This window comes from Anas acuta, chromosome 5 (genome assembly GCF_963932015.1).
Source record: "Anas acuta chromosome 5, bAnaAcu1.1, whole genome shotgun sequence".
Taxonomy (NCBI): domain Eukaryota; kingdom Metazoa; phylum Chordata; class Aves; order Anseriformes; family Anatidae; genus Anas; species Anas acuta.
Window position 1 is genome coordinate 38,129,189 of NC_088983.1, and position 21,699 is coordinate 38,150,887.

At 36.2% G+C, this 21,699-nt stretch overlaps 1 protein-coding gene across 20 annotated transcripts in view; it reads right to left on the reverse strand.

Annotated features, from left to right (window-relative positions):
- The window catches only part of GPHN (gephyrin), a 291,218-nt gene that overhangs the window by 118,136 nt on the left and 151,383 nt on the right, over positions 1–21,699 (reverse strand). For 13 of the 20 annotated variants that reach the window (XM_068684230.1, XM_068684237.1, XM_068684233.1 and 10 more), the window contains one exon: positions 12,262–12,300. The exons of the other annotated variants lie outside the window; for them this stretch is intronic. In XM_068684230.1, the coding sequence (XP_068540331.1) occupies positions 12,262–12,300 (39 nt within the window). The remainder of the gene's footprint in view (positions 1–12,261; positions 12,301–21,699) is intronic. 20 annotated transcript variants of the gene reach the window in all.

Genomic DNA, 21,699 nt, shown 5'->3' on the forward strand with positions numbered 1-21,699 from the left:
ACAGAGTTCTCTGCTGGTTCACTGCCTTTCTTTTCTTTCATATAAATTACATTATGTGGAAGCCCTCCCAGGCAGCTTCTGGAGGATATACCTACTGCAGACCAATCTAATTAAAAGACTTAGGACTCTTTTTCTTGAAATGCTCAGAAACTCCTTATCTTTCTCTTTAGGTATTAAACATGGCCAAGTTTGACCTCTTAATAGTAATGATCTGAGTAAGTAATGATCTGAGACATTTTATACACCCTTCAGCAGTTTGGGGGAAGTAATATAGTTCTATCTTTTGAACTAAAATGCAAATACGAGACTGAGGAAGTCATAATACATTTGATCAAATCAATATGACCGAGATTGCCTCTGTTAGGAAATATTATTTCTGTTGGAAAAGTTCAAATCTATGACTTTGTATAGCACATTGTAAAGCAATTTATGCAAATTAATGAACAGATTTGCAGACAATTTATATTTAACAGACTATAGAATCAGCACAGATAACATATTATTGCGTATTTGAGCTTTACACCGAATGCAGAAGTCTTGAAAATTCATAAACACGGAAATACCTGTATACCCTCTCCAGCAGAACTTGCAAAACAGAAAGTCAAACCTCAGAAGACTGGATGAAGAACTACAGAGAACTGACCAGTCAAATATGCAACAGAAATTTCAGTCACGTCTGTCAACGAGGTGTAGAAGAGGTGTATACATTAACAACAAATATTGCCTTGCTCAGCTTGCAGATAAGATACCATCTTCAAGGTTATCGCTGTACCTCTGTTGGAGATAACGTGTGTGCCTGTAATTTTGATTCACAAGTCAGCTATTTCAGTTTATTCTCTACTTCCCTACTCTTATTTTGCTGGTGAGAAAATAGAGTTTACATGGAGCTAGACTGATTACAGCTTGTAGCCTGAAAACCAGTTATCTGTATCTTGTCTTAGTACAATAACAAATAAAGGTTACAGCAGTTGGTTTCTCTCAATATATAGGAAAGTTACTGAATAAACATCAGTTTTTAGTCACTCATTCTTACCATCATGCTATCTTTCCTTGATTCTTTCTTATTGTATGCACCTAGTATCTTGTATGATAATATTCTATGTTTTTTCTATGGATGGAAGGCTTGACAGGAACCATTCTCACTAACGCCATCCAAAATGGACTCCACAGGGCCTCACTGGGCAGGCCGTACCAGTGCCTGACCACTCTTTGAGAGAAAAAGTTTTTCCTGATATCTAATCTAAATCTCCCCAGGTGCAATTTGTGGCCATTCTCTCGAGTCCTATCATTAGTTACCAGAGAGAAGAGGCTGAACCCCTCCTCATCACAACCTCCCTTCAGGAAGTTGTAGAGTGCTATGAGGTCTCCCCTGAGCCTTCTCTTCTCAAGACTAAACGCCCCCAGTTCCCTCAGCCGCTCCTCACAGGACTTGTGTTCCAGACCCCTCACCAGTTTTGTTACCCCTGGACACACTCCAGGGCCTTGATGTCTTTCTTGTAGTGAGGGCCCAAAACTGAACACAGTACTCGAGGCGCGGCCTCACCAAAGCTGAGTACAGGGGGACGATCACCTCCCTGCTCCTGCTGGCCACACTACTCTTGATACAGGCCAGGATGCCGTTGGCCTTCTCGGCCACCTGAGCACACTGCTGGGTCATGTTCAGCCGAGCATTGACTAACACTCCCAGGTCTCTTTCCTCTTCACAGTCCTCTAGCCACTCTGCCCCAAGCCTATAGCATTGCATGGAGTTATTGTGGCCAAAGTGCAGGACCCAGCACTTGGCCTTGTTAAACCTCATCCCATTCACCTCAGCCCAGCAGTCCAGCCTATCCAGATCCCTCTGATATCAGAGCAAAAAAGGTGGTAAACCTAGGGCTGATAGTTCAAGTACCCTCAGCCCTGCTACTGATGTGTGAAGGTCCATATGGAGTTCTAAGAGCTTCTGCTAGAAGACTATCCCCTTATCCTCATATAGCCATACTATACAAATGAAAGTAGGCCTTTAATGTCCTTATACAAACTGGCAGAGTTTGTCATTACTAACACTGAAAATACCAGAATTTATGGTGCAAGAAGGGAAGAATATGCTAACATGACCAAAGAGAAGCTGGAATTCAGAAACACACATGAGATGCACAAGATCTTGTGCGTGTGTTTCACAGTGTAAGTGAAGTATACATAGTGATTGGTCAGGTCCAGGAGTACACTGGGGTGCTATCACTTGTAATTATATTGTTCAATGACCATGGATGAGTTGCCCACTGAGATGCACCAAGCAACAGTTGTCCTTTCATACATACACACCTATGATTATTGGCTTCTTGATGTCAAACTAGCTGTCACAGTTCCATGTCAGTCAACAATGGCTTGCATCCAGAAGGCAGCGAAGAGTTGCTTCTGCACAAGGCGGATCCCAGACATAGGAGTTTGCTGACATTCCAGAGCTTTTGACGAAATGCACACCCACGGCAATGAACCTGGCTACACGCTTTAAAAGTAGCAGCATGACAACCATCATTTCCTCAACAATAAAACATCCATGAGTGCTACTTATGTGGGTCTGTAAAAACCTGTCAACTGCTATATGGTCCCAGAGTAGTGGAGAGTTTCTGATGAAAGTCTTAAGTAAGCACCTATCACTAAGTTTGGGCTCACTGGATGGTGCTAGGTAGGCATGAGCCCCATGCTGCCCCATGTGTGTGTTGTTCCTCCTCATTAAGTAACCACCTAGGCTGCTGTCACGTCCACTGCACAGTAAGAAGCTCAGTGTGAGTCTCGTGATTCTCCACTTTGATATTTGTGTTAAGTGTTTTTGATGTTAAATGTGGGTACAGGTATCATATCCATAATGACACATCCTGAGAGCTCTCACAGGATTTTATAAATTTACTGCACATAAAACAGTCCGTGTCTAAACTTACTAGGGTGGATTATTCTATCAACTCCTCCCTTTATCAATGTCCAGCTTGATATATATTTCTCCCATAAGTGACATGATTACATATTCCTTTTCCTCTCCCATCTCAAATCTATATAAAGCCAAAGGTGGATGAAACCCTGATTTAGTGTAGCCAACTAAAAATTAAATCTACCATCTGGTGTATCTGCACATATCAGTAGCATTTCCACTGACAACAGTTCAGCAGCACAGGAATGCTGATTTGAAGTTTGCTTGCTTTCTCAGCATATTCACAGTGACTCTGCTGCCAGCAAAGCCCCAGACTTCACAGAATGACCCTACAGAAATTATCTTTGTGAGGAACAAAAGTGTCACAGCAATAACTGCTGTTAGATTAGATCAAATACAGACTCTTTGTCTTCTGTTTCTCCCTGTAGCCATGATTCCCTGTGCCTACAACTTGCCTTCAAATTCCCTTACTCTCTTCATTGAGACCCATCATACCATTTATTGGTACCTAATGCCTGCGGCAAGAGACTCTGAAGCCTGGAGCTAATTCCACATCCATGTTTATAAACCAATATCAGCAAATGATTTTATCAGTACAACTCCACTGTGCATATAAACATGAAAAGCAACTGGCTGACAGAGGTACCTCTGACAATACTTCAATGACTTATACATGACCGAGCCATTAATATATTTGTTGGGGTCCAATGATAGTTATTTCTATAAACAAAGAATTACCTAGGTGTGCATTAAATAATAAAGATCAAACTCAGTAGTATTTATTGTAACTTTCCTTAGAGACCTTGTTTTCATCAGCTGAAATAAAACTACTCAACAGATTTACTTCATAACACTCAGCTTCATTTTTACTTACAGCTTGCAAAACATCTGGGGGAAGATGCTTCACATTTTTATATACAATAAAGAAAAGGAAAAGTTAAATCAATATAGTAGAAAAACCAACACTGTGGGATTTTCAACTTGTATCTGTACCTCAGTAGGTTTGTATCTGGTTGTACTTGATTTACATGAACTTTATAGATCAGTGACTCACCTGCCCCATTTATGTAATACAAATGGCAAAGAAATTGTTGTAACTGAGCAATCAAGAAATAAGCAATTTCTATACATAATGTCTAATATATATTTAGTGTTATTAACAATATTTTTTTAATCCTGAATGCTAAACAAAATTCTCTGACAGTAAATATATATAACATATATATGCCACCCAAATGGATCTTGATTTTATGACTCACCCTCATACACTGTGGTGAAACCAACAGAATATTCATTGCTAGAAACAGTTAACCCTGCAAAGAAAACACAAAAGGCTTTTCTGCACTACGAGGAAGGCATTTAGGCTCAATGAAGACTTATGCGGCCCACCAGATGCAGCATGTTACAATTGTATTATGTATGTGTGTGAAGCCAGTGCCAAAAGGTAAAGTACTTGCAAGAAGGAGAGGATACAAATGTTAGCTTATGAAAATGACAGTTGGAAACAAGTCCGTGCACTTGGTTCCAAAGCAGGGCTAGGTGGCTATTTCTTTTTTTCAGCCCTCCTTTTGATATGCAAACTTCTGTGCTTCCCACCTTAACTCCATTTCATGTAAGAATCATTCACTAGCTGTTTAATACAAGTAGCACAGACGAAGAAATGCTGGTAGAGACACCACTCTGCTATTCCAAAATCACTGCTAAAATGTTATGTATTTATTATTATTCTATTATTTTTCCCCCCAGTTACTTCAAACTAAACATAAAATGTAAGAATCTATGTTATCTGTCACAACTTCTGCAACATTCTTTAAAAATTAAAGTGGAACAAAACTGGAGAAGTGAAAAAAAATTTGTTCTTAGCAGATTACAGAACCATGCAGTAGAAATGAGAGAAATGAGCAGAAATAATTCTAATCAATACCACTAAGAATTCTACAATTACTGCAGCTGACAATATAATGAGCTTTTACTAACGCTACAATAACTAGGGAGCCTGTCTCATAAAAATTTACCCTGTGTAGTACATGTGTACTAACTTCTAGACTATTTACCTATACCAAAGAGGAGTCAGGCTACAGTTAGCATATTTCATACAAAACTGGTGTTGACCTTGGATTTTTATTAGTTTAAAAAACTATATTTAAAAAGTATTTTAAGCAATAAAGTTTAGAACCAAAAACAGAAACAAAACCTTCACTTTTGCTAAGTTTTGATTTAGTACCGCAGGAAGAGAACCTATTATTTACAGATCCTCATCAGCACACACAGAGAATGAAGCCACCAGCCAGAAACTAACGTTGTTTCCTAAGAACTTGCCTGGTCTCCTTGGCAGTGAAATAATTTGGAGGCTTTACTCGCAATTTTACTTCTCCAAATAAATCATTTTGCAGTGTTTTAACTCTAAAGCATTTGGTACCGAGATTGAGATGTGAAACTCTTTTCTTTTGAGAACCACAGCAACATTGTCTATTGCTTCCTATCATTTGCTGCCTTCCCTGAAGAATAAATATTGCCTATGGAACGCCAGTGAGATTCTGCCACGTATCTCTTCCAAACAATTTTAGATCTAAAACCATCAGTGTTGAAGATTCTAAAAAACCCCTCCTAAAATACACCTTCTACAGTACAGAGGATGGACTGCTGAGGATTTTCAAGAATACACCCGTTACAAGAACTACAAAAAGTACTTCACTTTCTCTTAAGATTCTCTTACATAGTATCCTCACTGTCCAAGTAAATGATAAAGCATGGTTTTAACAACTGCTTTCAGATACTTATGCCACAACCTAAAAACTTAAAGAAACAATTCTTCAGTGAGATCCATTGATGCAATTCATGCATCTAGAGCCTGACCAGTTGCTGACTGAGGTACACCCGGGTGATGTACTCATAGGAACTGAACAACTGAACAGATTTTGAAAACCAGTGACCAAGTGTGCACTCTGGCTAATGATTTCCTATATACACTTTTTTGTTGTTGTTGTTTTTACTCTCCAAGATTCTCATGGACAGCATTAGATTAAAAAGCTTCTTAGAGAAGATGGACACTCTCAGTACAAACTTGTTTTGGTTCTAATGCTCTGTAATCCATAGAGTTATTTTAAGAATACATTCAGTAAATAACCTATTATTTGACTTCAACATTTTGAACAGCAAGATATAAAGGCATAATTCAATTGTCTCATAAGAACTCTCAAAGATGGACTGTGGCTGTCTATCTCTTATCACCACATCAATTTAATGTTTAAAAAAGTACTTTTTTAGACAACTACAGCACAGAGCACTGAAATGAAAAACAACAGAATTCCTAATCTACTGTTAATGTTAAGAATTTTAAATATGAAATTTATTTTTTTTCTTTGGAATTTGATTTTAACCAACAGTTTACAATGTTTACTATTGATAATAAGAAAACATAGCAATATAACAAGTAAAAAAATTGAGTATGTTTTCCTCTTATTTCACTATTCTTAGGATCTTTTCTATAAAGATGTTTGTATCCAAAACACTAGTTTCTTCCAGTTTTAAAAGATGGCACATCACCTTTCATACCATAGCTATATTTGTATATACAAATTCTGTCCTCCTACTTCCTAACTGCTCTTAAAACAAAGCTCTTGTAACGTAGGCTCCTTTTCATTAATATAGATATAGCAAAATTGTTTCTGAAAGTGCCTCCCTGCCCTTGCATTTAACTTCAGCTATTCTTGAAGCAGCAGACCATCAGGTGTGTAGCAATCTCTTTTTAATAAAACTCGCCATGGACAAACTTCTTCAGTAGACTGGTTTTTATACTAGCAGCATATAAGTGGATCATTGAGAAAAGTGATAGCTTTTAACAACCAGTAAGGCAGAGATTCTTAGGCACAGGCAAAAAATTATTTTTCCTCTGTATATTTAAAATGTAGATAAATCTGGACTCTTGCAGAAAAGGCTAAGCAGCTCACTACTACAGCAATGAGCTCACATACAGAGAGCAGCAACTACAAAATCACAGCTTTAAGAAGATTAACCTAAGACAAAAACAATCAGACAGCAGTATTTCAATATAATTTATGTGGATGATGAAAGGGTAATTCAGAATAACCTAGAAACTGCATGCACCTAAGCTCAGTTGCCCAGTATAGCGTCTGAATAGACAGAATTAAATAAAAAACAAACAACAACAACAACAACAACAAAAAAAAAACAAACCTCATTTGAAAGGAAAACATCAAGGAAGAGAAATAAAGACACTAAATATTTCTGGTGAAAATATTAAGCTGTCTTAACAACATGGCAAGCTATTAATTGAGAAAAACCCAGAAGTTCCATCTAGACTAGTAAGTCTACAAGAAACAAAACTCTCCAGAGACAAAGAAATCTAAAAGAGCTCTATATCCTTCTGTCCTTCTCATCCCAGGAACCACCAATGCTGAAGAGCAGAAATTAGCAGAACTTGTATGTTATGTAGAAGAGTTGAAAAGAGACTATAGTTTTAGGGTTTTCTGTTCACGTATTAATTCTGTATAAATATGCATTAATTTGTTTCAGAGAAGTAACTAGTCAGCTTTTAGAACGGGCAAAAAGCCAGTCATTTTTTCCACTCCTGAAAAAGAAGCTTTAGCCCCAAAACTTAGCCTAAAAATAGGGCAATGTGTAGGTTTCACTTAGCTTTAGAATCAGCAAAATCTGCCACTTCAGTGATGTACATGATTGCAACACCACCCAAAACAAAGTTTATTTAAAAAATACTACAGTCTATATGCAAAAAGATTGAAAGAAAAACTCCAATTAAGGTTTACAAATATTTAGTGAAAGCAAACATGAAGGGTGGAAAAGATTATTAAATGTTGCTATAATGTACAATCAGAATAGAAAAAAATAAATCAAGCAGAAGTTCAGGTGCAGTCTACCATAAAACTTTCAAACTATGATATCTGACTTGATCAAACACTGAAGTACAGTGAAAGAAGTTCCAGCAAATTCAAAATCTAAAACTTGACTGGACACAGTTCAGCAACAGTCAATGAGGGATAGATGACTGGGTCACTTCCACATATAACTTCAGTGAATACATCAGTTTAATCACCTAAGAAAATTCATTAAGTTGAAGCCACAGATACTACCTTAACAAGGAATCAATTAGACACTAATTAGACATTATAACCATGTAAACACTATTTTCTAACCATTTTCTAAAGAACATTTTAAGAAAAGAGAATCCAGAGGATGGAGCATTCAAATCTTCCTAAATTTATTCAAAAGAATAAAAGAAAAAATATAGGTTACAAAGTGTTATGCTCAGCAGTAATCCTACTAAAACAGTATTGTATTGGTTCTTTGATCTGTTGTGTGTACCTGTTTCCTTATTTTTTCCAGTGAAAGCTATTTACCCTAAGTAAAGAGGCAAAAGTAGAGAGACACTAGAACTTACTCTGTCTCAATATACCTTCAGCAGAATTGTTACATGAGTTGTGACAGCAAAAGCCTTCGTCACTGATGAAAGTGCATGAACCAAAGGGCACGTATGCTCTTTAGCATTACATTTAACATCTGAGGCATTCGTGTCTAAAATTAAACAAATAGTTCTTTCAAACTGGATTCAGAAACAACACACAGACTTAACAGAAGTTGAATTCTAATTTGATACAAGTCACTAACAGACACATTGTTCTTAAAATAATGGAAAACTTCAACTGGAATTGAAAGTAGAGATTAAGTGGATTAGGACAGTGGAACACCTGGAAATCCCAAGAGTAACAAAATAATAATGCTTAAATCTATCTTTCTGAGAGCAAAAGACTTGTATTAATCAGGAATCTTGTTTTTTCTTCAGAAACAACAGAAGAAATTAGTTGCTTAAATGCTACAATGCTGAGTATCATCAGAGATGATACCTCTACAAAACAAAGAAAAATAAAAAAAAGCAAACTATAAAAAATTAATGAAATTTAAATACTTTATTGAAGGGAGGAGAAGGTATGAAAAACACTTTTCTGAAAAATAATTTGCAGGATTTAGACAGTAGTTCAGGAAATGACTACTAGAAACGTTTTTTATCAGATAGAGAAAGGAAGGAAAAGTCCAGTAAGAGAAAACAAAACTGAGATACACTTAGCCTGAAAACAGGAAATTTAGTTTTCCTGGAAAGAGAAATGTTATAAGCTGAAAAGACTTATAACTGTTCGCAAGTGTTCTAGAAGGTAACTTTTTGTTGAAAAGTGTACAGGATAAACCAAGAAATGTTTTAACAACAACAACAAGAATTGTTTCAGGGATTTGATAGATGCGATGCTATTCCCAGAGCTTTGTGTGCAGATTTTTGTTTCTTGAACCAAATCATAACTCTTTTATAACATAAAAAGTATAATGTATTCTTTCAACTAAACATACGTTTTCAAAAAATGATTAAAATATTTGTACTATAGCTTGATCAGTGCAGCTAGAAAACTGATTCACCAGGATATTTTACTGTGAAGCTGCCTGAGACTGCACTGCATCAATTTTCCAGTAGGTATAATTTTCAACTAAGAAAATTGCATAGACTCAAGGAAAAGCATAGTGTTTATTTTCCTTCAGCTTCTGGTGTTTGTCTGCATTTTGTTTAGTTTAAAATTTATACAACTTGAATATTACTTAAAAACTAGCAATTTTTTCATGGTAATATTAATTTAGATAAAATGAATTAATTGAAATGATACACCAGAGAATGACTTATGGTTCTTGGGATCAGAAATGAGTTCACGAACTGTCCAGCAGCCCTACAGTGCTAGGGTGAATATTCCTCCTCTCTTCTAATGATCCCACTTGCTGCCAGATCTCAAACAGCCTAGGAAAGAAGCAAAACAAGGTCACACATAGTTAAAGCTTCCAGAAAGTGTTCTGCCACTGAGAACTGTTCTTCTAACCAGAACCCTCAGCAGTGTGAAGTTGGTGGGAAGTGAGAGACTGTGAGCCTGCTGTCTTTAAGAGTTTGCTAAGCTGAGAAGAAAATCTGTTTGGAGAAACAAAGGAGAGTTGAGACGAGGGACAGCAGCAGAGCCTAGGACACTGTAAGGGAGTAAAGGCAGATGTGTCCTGAAGTTCCTCACAGCAGAAAGAAGCCTACCAGATTTCGACAGGCCAATGTAACAGCTGGGAGAAGGTTCCTGTTGGCGCTTACTTGAACAATGCCTGCCACACTGGGAGCTGTTCTCCGCAGTGGCAAGAAGGTGTTGGGAGCAAGCTGTGCTCTCACAGTATCTCTCAGATCCCAGAGCTAGTCCAGTACAAGCAGAAGAGGCTGCTGAGTCAGGGAATGCTGACCTGAGGGTAAGGTTAGACATCAGTTAGTCTACTTAGGGTATCTCAGAAGATAGCAACATAATACTGTATATCATATAATATATAATAATCTATTGAGAGTTTAAAAGGTGAGGTTAAAAGGCTATTATAATTAAGAATAGGAAGACTTTATGATGAAAAGATGACAGGGTTCATTATAAGAGAATATTTACCCCAGTTCCTAATTAGTACTGGATTCAAAAGCATAATTCAAACCACACACATAATAAGCTAGAAACTGGCAGAACTAGGAAAGCAGAGGACAAGTGACTGGCATTAAAAGAAAAGAAGCAGGAAATCCTGCTTCCTACAATAAGCTCTGACACTGATTTATGGACCCTCACCGTGGACCTTACGCATGTAGGCAAGACTGTTCTTAATCTGTGAAAAAGTGACAAAAAGGTTTCTGTAAGCTGGCAACTGAACATTCTCCCAGAACAGAAAGCTCAGCAGAGTAGGAAACAACTGGGACACCTTGCAGTTTGGTAATCCCATACAGATCCAGTGTTTTTTTTTTTTTTTTTTTTTTTTTTTTAATATTAGCTACAACCTTGTGCTTTAAATAAGAAATATCCAAAATTTATTATTTAGATCCTTTGATCCACTGTTTATTTGGTATAGCTCGACATTCAGCCCTTAATCTTTCTGAGCCTCAGTAACATACTGTTTGTTGTTTTTTTCTTTTTTCTTTTCCCCCTTTTTTTTTACCTACCTTCCATGGATTCTGCAAGATTACTATAGGCAATGTTAGTGATTTGATTTAGTACTGAATTATTACTGAAATGGATACTTAACACAGTATTACTGAATAGTAATACACCTATCAAATGAGGTGATGAAGTAAAGATTAAGTAAGATTTGGGAGCCTTTTTTTTCTCTTTTTTTTTTTTCTCTCTCTCTCTCTTTTTTTTTTTTTTAATCCTAAGAAGGGACAGGGATTTGTGTGAGCAAATCTATCAAAAAACTGGATGCAGGTCCTGAGATCAGTTTTTTGGCTGGTATGTTGAACTGAATCAGACCATGAGGGAGCCAGACAATATTGTTTCCCCATTCCTTACATTTCTTCTTAAGTTTTCAGACTGATGCATATTTAGAAACAAAATCTAGGCAGGTGGGCAGGACAATGTGATAGAAATGCCAGGCATAAAAGCAAGTAGACAGGACAGCAAAAGAGCAAGTATCAGTGAGTAAGCAGACTCAAAGAGCAGCGAGGGGACACTATAATCAAGAAGCAGGTGAAAAGGCAGGAGGAAAATGCCAGACATTCAGCAAGTCGATAAAGCAGTACCACACAGCAGGTGTGCCAAGCAGCAGAAGAACAACTCCGCAAAGTCAGCAGATGCACTCAGCAGGAAGGTGATGTCAGGCATTTGAAGTGGGAGACGGGGCAGTGGAAAGCCGATGCTGACGTGTGATCAGATACAAGGGACAGGAAGGCGGCGACATGTGCCAGTCAACAGATGGACAGGGCAGGAGGTAGTCACTGTCGAGCAATTAGCTGGTCAAGAGGTAATGCCAGACAGTCAGGCAAAGGGCCAAGATTTTGGGAGGACAACGCCACACAGCCAGCAATAGAGAAAATAAGAGAGAGTAGTGAATGCCAGGCAGTCCCCAGACAGGCAAGGTAGCAGAAGACCAACGCCCATGGATAATCAGATGCAACTGTCAGCAAGGATAAAACATAAGCCTGTTAACTGACTGACAAGGAAGCAGGGTGACAGTGCTTTTTCAACAACTTAAGATACCATGAGTGAAACAGTCCCAAGAATCTAGATGCTCACCCTCTGGTAATATCATTAGATCAGAGCAAACCATGAAAATCCACAGAATAGCACACAAATGGAAACAGCAGATGAGTCTGACCCTAGCACTTGGGGAGGTCATGGGACCTTCCTATAAAACAAAAATATGAGAATCCACAAGAAAATCAAATGAATGGGAAAAATGTATCTAAAAACTGCTTCTGATGATGATTTAAAAAGCAAAAAAATACTAGCAAAGAATTAGTTTGGAAATGATTGGGTGGGATTGAAGATGTTGCTTACCCCTCTCTGGAGCCCACATAATGGGAATGTTGGGAATTTCTGCAGCAGAAAAACAGAAGAGAAAAGGGATTTCTGACTCCCAGTTCAAGGAAAGCATGTCAGTTTAGGACTGGGTAACCTCTTTGGGCAAAAAATAAGAATTCAGCTGAATCTTTGTCCATCCCCAGACACATGCCTTTACTGAGGTTTGCGAAAAATTTAAGAAGCCCACATTCACTTTTATCTCATGACATCCCACCCTTGTTCCCCAAAACCACACTTACCTCTAGCACAAGGTGTATAAGAGGGGAAAGGGGATGGTCCTGTGAGCTCATTCCCATATCCACTGCAAAATATCTTGTGAAGATGAACAGGAGTACCCGTTAGCCGATGACGGCCATTTGTGAGATAAACTGCACAAGTCATTAACTGTTACTCATCACTAGTGTAGGCTCGTGTTTGAATTTGGCTTAGATAAACCCGCACTAAAGAACAGTATTAGTCTTGTGAGTCTTGTGGGATAACCTCCTTCTGTGGCAAGAGTTCCAAAAGTCCAACACTTATCAACGCTTTTGATGCACAGAGCACTCTGTTATTTAACATGGTTGTTCTTTTAAACAAACTAAACCATGTTACAGAAATGTTAGCTGTTATTCCATTTCAGAAACACACAATGAAGTCTGGAATGCAAGAACTGATAAAACAGCAATAACTAAGTTCAGTAATTTAACTCATCTGTCATTCCAGTCATGGGTCTCTTTATTCATCTTCCTAGTCACTAAAAGCCAACCAGCCAGGAACCAAACTTTACTATTTCTGTTCTCTTAAAGGTCTACATTATGTGTGTACATATCCACCTGTACGTTAACTTCTTATGCTAATGCTGAAAAATGACACCCATTTTGATCGAGCAATAACATGCAACAAGAAGCCAACTCTTCCCTTTCGTGCAAACTGAAGAGCCTTAGACACAACAAAGGAATGATTAGTTCTACTGTGCATTGCTGAATTAAAGATTTAGAAAGATCACAGAAACAGTATCCACACAAAATTGCTGTGTATTCATAAGCAACAAAGCTTTTAAGGAATATGGTACAGTAGTAAGAGGCTAAGCTGATGGAATGTTATTTATACTGATCCTCTGGGTATCAGCCATTCATTTTCCCTTCAGCTGAATAAGGCACAGGAATAGTAGAAGATAATATAATTTCAATTTTAGAAACTGGTCACAGAACAGGAATCTCTTCCATATCCCAACTTCCCTGTATCAAAAACTATTTGGGCTTAGAGTGACAGGAAATTTAGGCAGAGGAGACTGAGATTTATGTTATATGATTAGTAAAGGCTTAAACTAGCCAGGAGTAACACACCGTAAATGACTGAACAGGAGTTGATATGAATACTCCAAAGCACGAGATACTTACAGCACATACTAGCAGTTTTATCAGATCATATGATTTTGTGGCCAGCAGCAGCTAGAGTTAGCTGAACCGCATCAAGAACAAAATTGCTAGCATCTTCTCTCCAAAGGGAGATCTTTCAAGGCTCAATGAAAATGAACTATGACAAACTGATCTCAGTGAACCACTGTGGAAGAAAAAATGTACTTTTCACATCTAGTGAAAGTTCAAATACCGATATTAAGTAGTATATTGTACATTATGCTCCTCACTATTAATTTTGGTATTCACACTACAAAACAATTGGGAAAAAGAATATATGCATGAAATACAAGATGAAATAACCGTGAATGGTCCAAACTACAGTTAAAAAGTAATTATTTTCTTTTCCATAAGACTTCCATACATGAGTGTGGCAATATATACGGACATTATGTTTTTCTCTTTGAATACTTTCAATTAACACGTTGCTAAAGTTGTTCCATGTGGTAGGAATCTGCAGAAGCAGGCAAAGGAACAGTTATGATCCCAAGAATAACAGATGATACCAGCCACTTTCCAAGACTCTTCCAGTTTCTTCTTTAGTGGCTGAAAGTGCTCCTGCATAGCAGACAAGGAGCAAATGAGAATTTCTTTACTATTCAATAAGCATTAGTTTTAATGGTAAACTATTTTAATAAAGAATCATTTTGGTATTCTGGTGCACTTTTTCTAAAAAGAATAACTAACTCAATTTTTGATACATCTTAAATCCAAACTAGTATTTGTCTCCTAGTTATCGTTTCTTTAAGATGCCTTCACACAGAAGTCTTCCTCATGTTTTTATATATTATTGCCAATTTTCTCCATATTAAGCTTCTACTAAACTACTTGCAATAAAACATGACCAGAAAAAAATTACACATTAATGGTGAAAATTGCGTAATTACAAGCCTGACAATGTTTTCCAGATCATTTTGCCTTAAGCTGACGTTTAATTTTGTTCAGTTCCCTGTTACCTGTTGCAAAAGGATATTCTAACAGAAATGCCTAAAAGGCAGAAATTCCCAAATTGGAAAAAAATATCCTAAATTGGAAATATCATTATGCAGAAGGCTTATGGCATGCATTCTTTTCTCTCCCTTTTCTCTCACAGTTACAGGAAGGAGTGCAAGTCCTATACACTGTGGCAGCTACACTGCTAATAGAAGCCAAGCCAGCTAATTTAAACTAACAGAACACATCTCTATGAGCTGTGGTCACTACAGTGCAGACAGTTAAATGTATTGGTAATGCCCATAGGAGAAGAACCTTTCCTTTCCTTTTGAAAAAAAAAAGTAAATTATAATTGTATTGTTCTTTTGGATGTATTTTTGAAAGTATCTGGGATCACTGGGATATGAAACATTTGTCCACCCGCTTTCTTCCTACTGTCATTTTGAAATTACCTTGGAATAAAAAATACAATTGTAAAAATTAAAAGAGAAAAATTAGAATTCCTGGCTTGCTATTGTGTCTTTGTTTCTCTATGAAGCACTGAAATCCCCTACTGTGGTTTTACTGCTGTTTTCTTTTTTGCAACAGTGCTTGCAAATATTTCATACATACCTGAAAGACAGAAAATGGAACCTCTATTTGCTATTTTCAGATCATTAAGGAAAACTAAAATAAAGCAAATAAAGGTAATAAAGGTTGATCCTCAAATGGGCAAAAACATCCTGGAACACTTGGTAGGAAATCTGTTGGTATTATCTTTAGGATATGATGGTCAGACAGCTTTAGATGGAAGGTTAATGAATCAGTTAAAGACAATTGTGTACCCATTAATTTTGGGATCCATTTAATTTGAATTATCTTCTCATTTAATACATATAGAACATAAGGTTAGAATCTAGCCTGATTTTCCACACGGGATAAATCATTAAATGTCATCCCTGACTTCTGTAAGGAATCCCATATAACTTGTGTTTTATAAGACATCTCTTCCACAATTGGTTTTGATTTGACAGGATTGAAACTCAGAGAATAACAGCTCTTTCGGGGAGGGAACTTCTTTGTATGATTAACGGTTCACTGTTAAAACAACTCACAAAACGAATCCAAACACACAAAAAAATCTTCAATATGATGATTTCCTTATTAGAATTTTCTGGTTTGAGCTTCTTATCACCAGCTATTGTTGCACATCTCTTCAGCAGACTAACAGAACCCTTGGTACATTATATGGTTATTTCTCAAAGAAAATATAGTGAATACACTACAAACCAAGTTACTTCCCAATATTCTTTATGATAAACTAAACAGACTGGGTTGTATAACCCTCACAGAAAGCATCTCTTCTAGCCATCATATTTTTTGAGCTTTTTCTATATCCAGTGTGATATTTGAAATGTTTAAAAAAGTGAATGTCAGAAAAAAATGCAGCTTTCCAATTTAGACACATCAATTCTGTATACAGACAAAAAAATATCCCCCTATTTCTTTTCCTTTTTTAATTCAATATCTTCATACTTGTCTATGTCTGGAAATGTAGACAGAAACAAGTTGAGAGACATACTCTCTTTTCATCCTGCATCTCAGTTGGATACACAGACAAGGAGACGTTCAAAACTGTCATTTATAGAACCAGAATATCGATTTATAAAACTCTCTTTATTTATCAAAACTGGTATTCTTTAGGAATGCTTTTTCTTTGTATGTATAAATTTCCACCTTTTTTTTTTTTTGGTGTGTGTGTGTGTGTGTGTGTGTGCGTACCTTCTGTTATTTGAGTAAATAGAGCTGAAATGGGATCTGGCTTTCTTCCCTCCCACATTTCTCACTACAGCTGTCCTCGTAGCTCCCAGGTGTTTCCATGCAGTGACTGCAGTTGATGGTAGCACAACCAGACTCTTCAGTGGTGCTGGTGTATTACCAAGATTTCCTGAGGAACTCCCAGAAGAAAAGAGAAAGTGTACTTTTCAGCACTTCACAAGTCAGCTAAATCAGCTTGGAATTTCCCAGGACACAGGTACGTCTATAAGCCGACAGTGTGCTGCATACTGCAAATAATCAGGATACTGCTGCTTCTCAAAGACACTGGTAATGGTTGTTTAGTGAAAAGTGTTCTGCAATTCAGTATAGCAGTTCTGTTTTTATAATGTCTTCCAAATCTGAGATTTAAAACCTAACTATAGAATTAGTGGTTAAATGAATAGAGCACACAGATGTATTTGGATTTTTTGGAACACCCAATAGAGTGTTTCAAATTCTTAAATGATTATATTGAAAAATTAAATCAGGCTGAATAAAGACCTAATCATATAAGCTAGGAACTATCTGGAGATCTAATAAAAAAAGGGAACGATACCTTACAGAGTTGCTGATAAAATTCTAATAGCAGAACTCAGAAGTCTGTCACACAGTAGTCTATTCCATTGAAGAATATTTGTTGCCTAGTTGCATCTGGCAAGGTTTCATAATTCAGACCCTTTAGGAGCAAGCTAGGCTGAAAACATAATCTCCTAAGAAATATGGAGAACGATCGGTCTGATGGCAAGTTACAGGATCACTCATCACACATGCACAGCACACTTCGTTATACAATAGCTCTAACAAAGGAATCAGACTTAACAGGGAGTGAAATTTCCATTCAGAGGCATGGAAAACTGCAGTGTTAACACAGACTACAAAAATACATGCTGAAAAAGGTTTTAAAATTGGAGATCGTACTGAATATTAAGGGTGAGAAACTGAAAGAGCAGCCTGGATAATTAGAGGTTGTATGATTTCAGAGTACTTCCACCATAAAATGACTGATGTCACATATGAGATGAAGACTTCATTCCTCCTTATTATGGAGCCATCCTGAAGTGACAGACAGGTTGTAGAAAGAGTTTCTTGTGGCCAGTGACAACACTAATATATAATTGGCATGGCACTAAGAAGAGCTGAATACTATTGAAAAAGAATGGAAGTGCTCCCATATCCACAAGGAAATCTACCAGAAATCTCGTTGGTCTGGAAAAACACTACTTGAAGCAGGGAGGATAAAAATATCTACATGTCCTTCCTAGTTTAAGTTATCAAATATTAATTGGGAGTTTTAATTTGAAATGTCGCAATGGATTTAAGTTAATCTGAGGGGAACACATAAGCTGCTGTGAGAATATGGCTATGACTTCACAAATCCTGCTCTGTCACAAGCACCTTGTTTCATTAACTAAGTTGAAGGGTAAGCAAACAAAAAAAACATGAAAATTGCAAACAGTATAGATTAGGAAGTTTGTAAACACTACTTGGGACACAGAAATACAAAGAAATAGACATTAAAACAGTCTGTAGTAATTAAATGGAATTTTAAAATGTGTAATTTGGAAAATCAATTAAAATATTTAAAGAAAATTTCACACCACATTCAAAGGAGAAACTCAGGAACCAGCAATAGTGAAAGATACCTTAGGGAATTAGGAAAAGTCAGGCAAAAGAAAAATTGCAATTGGTATTGATTATAAAAATGCTGTTGTGATTTTGAATTGAGTATATAAAAACTTTGCAACACTGCAGAATATAGACTTTTTTCTCTCTAGACACAACTTTTGAGTGACTAGGCTTGGAATGTTTTCTTCATTGTGAGCAGGCTTTTTATCTGAGAAAATGCTGACAAGTTGGAGGGGGTTCCAGAGAACATTTTTAATGGACTTACGAACTTTGATGAAAGAATAAACAGGTGTGCACATATCGTGAGATCAAATGAAAATGATCAAGTGTCCAAATATATTTAAAAGCAGCCTATAAATATTGAGGAATATAATCAGCAAAAGCTAAAAGACACATTCATCATTTTTCCAGAGCAGAGGAAAAGAAGGAAGACTATGAGAAAACATCTGCCTGGGTTTGCATAATGGCAGAGCTCTTCTATGCCTCTTCTCCTGGAGTCTCGTCTCAAAATTTCAGGGCTGACAATTATCTGCAGCATGGTTGAAGTATTTGTGAATTCACATAGCAACAGCTCAAGGATTTCTAGCATCAGTCTAGGCACAATAGGCTGATCCTTTTTTCTATTATCTAAGTACATAAAATTAGTTTTGTATGGAGCCACACAAGAGATGTAGGATAAGAAAACAGCCAGAAGACTCTGTTAAGAGGTAGGAAAATTAATTTTTTGGATGTATAATTTTGCAAAAGAATAAATATAAAAGTCAAGAAGATGGAAAATAAAAGACTTCACAGAGTGCCTGTATACATGAGATTTTTCCTTTCCTCCTTGTATTGACTGACAAGCAATAGAGAAAATGTGATTGATACAAACTTATTGCATTATTTAAATATGTTTTTAAAAGTTAATGTATATTTTCATTAACATCCTGTAAAAACGGTAACTATCTAGCGATCCAGTGTGGTAGTTCCAAGGGGAAAATATCTGCATCTGGAAATAAAAAATAAAACTTTCCCAAATAACTTAACTTGGGCAATATGTAATGGCTCAATCTCTATCCAGTGATGAGCAGACTGTATGAACATTTCCAGTGTGGACTCAAAAAACCCTCAAATTACAGGCAACATAAAGATGGTCAAAACCATAGTTATATCTACAAAATCTAGCATCTACTTTGGCTTTGGTCCAAATGAGAACTATCATGAACTGCCATAGTAGATGAAGAATTACAGCATTCATTTTTAACTTTTATAACAGTTTCCTTCAAATTCAGCCATCCACTGGCTGATTTTTTTTTAATCTATTCACATTCATTTCATCACTCAAAGTCACATAGGCAAAAAGGTGAAGGATATTCACTCTGCTTAATTCAACTGACCCCCACTTCTCAAAATGTGAATCATACGACACCTAACTTAAAAGCTTCTCCCCATCTACTCGCTAGTCCTATGCAATAAATTCAGGGATCAGAGATAGCTAATCGAAGTCAGACAGCCTTCAAGCAATCTATTTTGTTATTTAAAAAATAAATCACACATCATTGAAACTACTGCAATAATCTAGTATGATTCAGTTATAGTATTCAAAATGCAAAGTGAGTGGGGAAACCAAGTAATTTTTTTTAAAACTTTTTTAAAGAATTACAAATTTCTGAAAAAAATATTTATAAATAAATGCATTATACTACCACTTAATTTCTATTTAATCAATAGTAAAAAAAAAAAAAAAATTAACCTTAACTATTTGGGCTGTAAATACTTTCAGGAATCAACTTTATATTGTACAGTACAATAGTGACTAAATATCTCTTCTCAAGAAAAAGCAGAAAACTGTCTTCTAATTGAAACTACAAGAACATTAAGGACTGAATCATTCCAGCTGAAATACGACCTGATGCACTACTGTCCCTACTCTCAGGAAGAACACTCAAATGTCTTCCAAAATTAGATTCAATTAATACTAGCTTTAAAATCGTGTTTTAAAGATGACATTTCAATAGCACAATGTCACGACCAAATCATTTAATTACCAGTGCAGTAATGACAGGAGACCATGCTGTATGAACACCATACAAGTAAAATATTAAAAACAACTTCCTCCAACAACGCATTCCTACAACAAGTTTTCCTGAAGGTTTGTTGTTGAACATTTTATGTTGATGTAGTAATTTTTTCCATTTTGAGTTTTCTCTCTCCTTGACCCAAAACACATACAATATTTTACTTATGACACATATCGGCAAACTTCTTTTCTTCCCTTCTGACGTTTGCTTGAATGATCTACTAAACCCTATATGGAATTGAAGAACAAACCTTATCATTGCCAGTTTGTAACAAAAACTGGGATTCAGTCTCTTCACCATGATTTTAGTCTTGTAAATTAAATGCAAATTAAATGAGTGAAAATTGAGTTAAATAATGTCCTATATAAATTTATAAATTCTTTTTAATTAAAGTAATAATTGGACAGGTAAAACGTTCTGTTGGTTATAACCAACTGAAGACTTACATACTGATTATGTTTATAAAGGATGCATTTGTCCTTCTATGATTTTTTAAAATGATTTTTGTACCAACGTGTTTTTATTATTTGGCTAAAGAGACTTCAACAACAGTTAATTTTTAAAATGGGTCACTGTAACATCAAAACTAATCAAACAAATCATTACCACCTATATTAAATAATTAGTTCGAGTAACAGCAATGAATCAACATAAGGAAAGCACGAGGTATTTATGTGCCAAGTTCTCATTTGTTAATTCCTGGGCCCAAATGCTGCTTGAGAATCTATAGCTAATTTTTGGCACTGGCTGAAATATTTCTTCTGGCACTACTGCCTAGGTTTGACTTTGCATTAAGTTAATAAATCAGAAAAACAGAAACAGAAATTCTGCCTTCCTTTTGCACAGTGCTGGAATACAGCCTTCTAAATTATTATGTTACTTTGCAAGTAAGAGACCAATTAAACTAATGCATTTTTCACTTTTGTGTTGCTTTTGCAACATGAATCACCTGTAAATTCATCTTCACTAGCTAGTACTCTACAGTTACCTTATATTGTTCCCATTCTCTGAGAGATAGACCCTGAAGTTTTATGTATACAATCTAAAATGATCAAAAATAATGTACAAGAGCATTTATTTACATTTTTTAGTTCAGTTATACAAATGTTATACAGCAGATTAAAAACATTTTAAAATTCCTAATGAAAACAATAAAAAATACAGTCATGGTCGACAGAACACATTGGTAGGTAAAAATGATTGTAGGTATGTTATAATTAAATCAACTCTTAAAGCATAAGTAATTGAAAACTCACATGAACACTAAAATGAAATCTAAATATGTTAAGTTATGGAAATAAACACGTCAGGCACTCAGTCTTAATTCTGTCCTCTACTGAATATTAGCAAACAAAAACAGTTATGTGATTTTAAAAGTTCAAATTAACCTAATTTGGAACTAAAAATATCAAGTAATCCAATAACAATCATCATTTCATATTACAACTCATGGCCCTGAGGCTAAGTTATTTGGCTAAGTTTCCTTTGCGCTTTTTTTTTCCCCCCTTACCTTAGCTCCTGGTAAGTGGTTTGTAACTGAATTTACGGTGCAACGTTTACTGGTGCAGGTAACCTCCATCTCTGCCTGTTTAGCTTTTTTG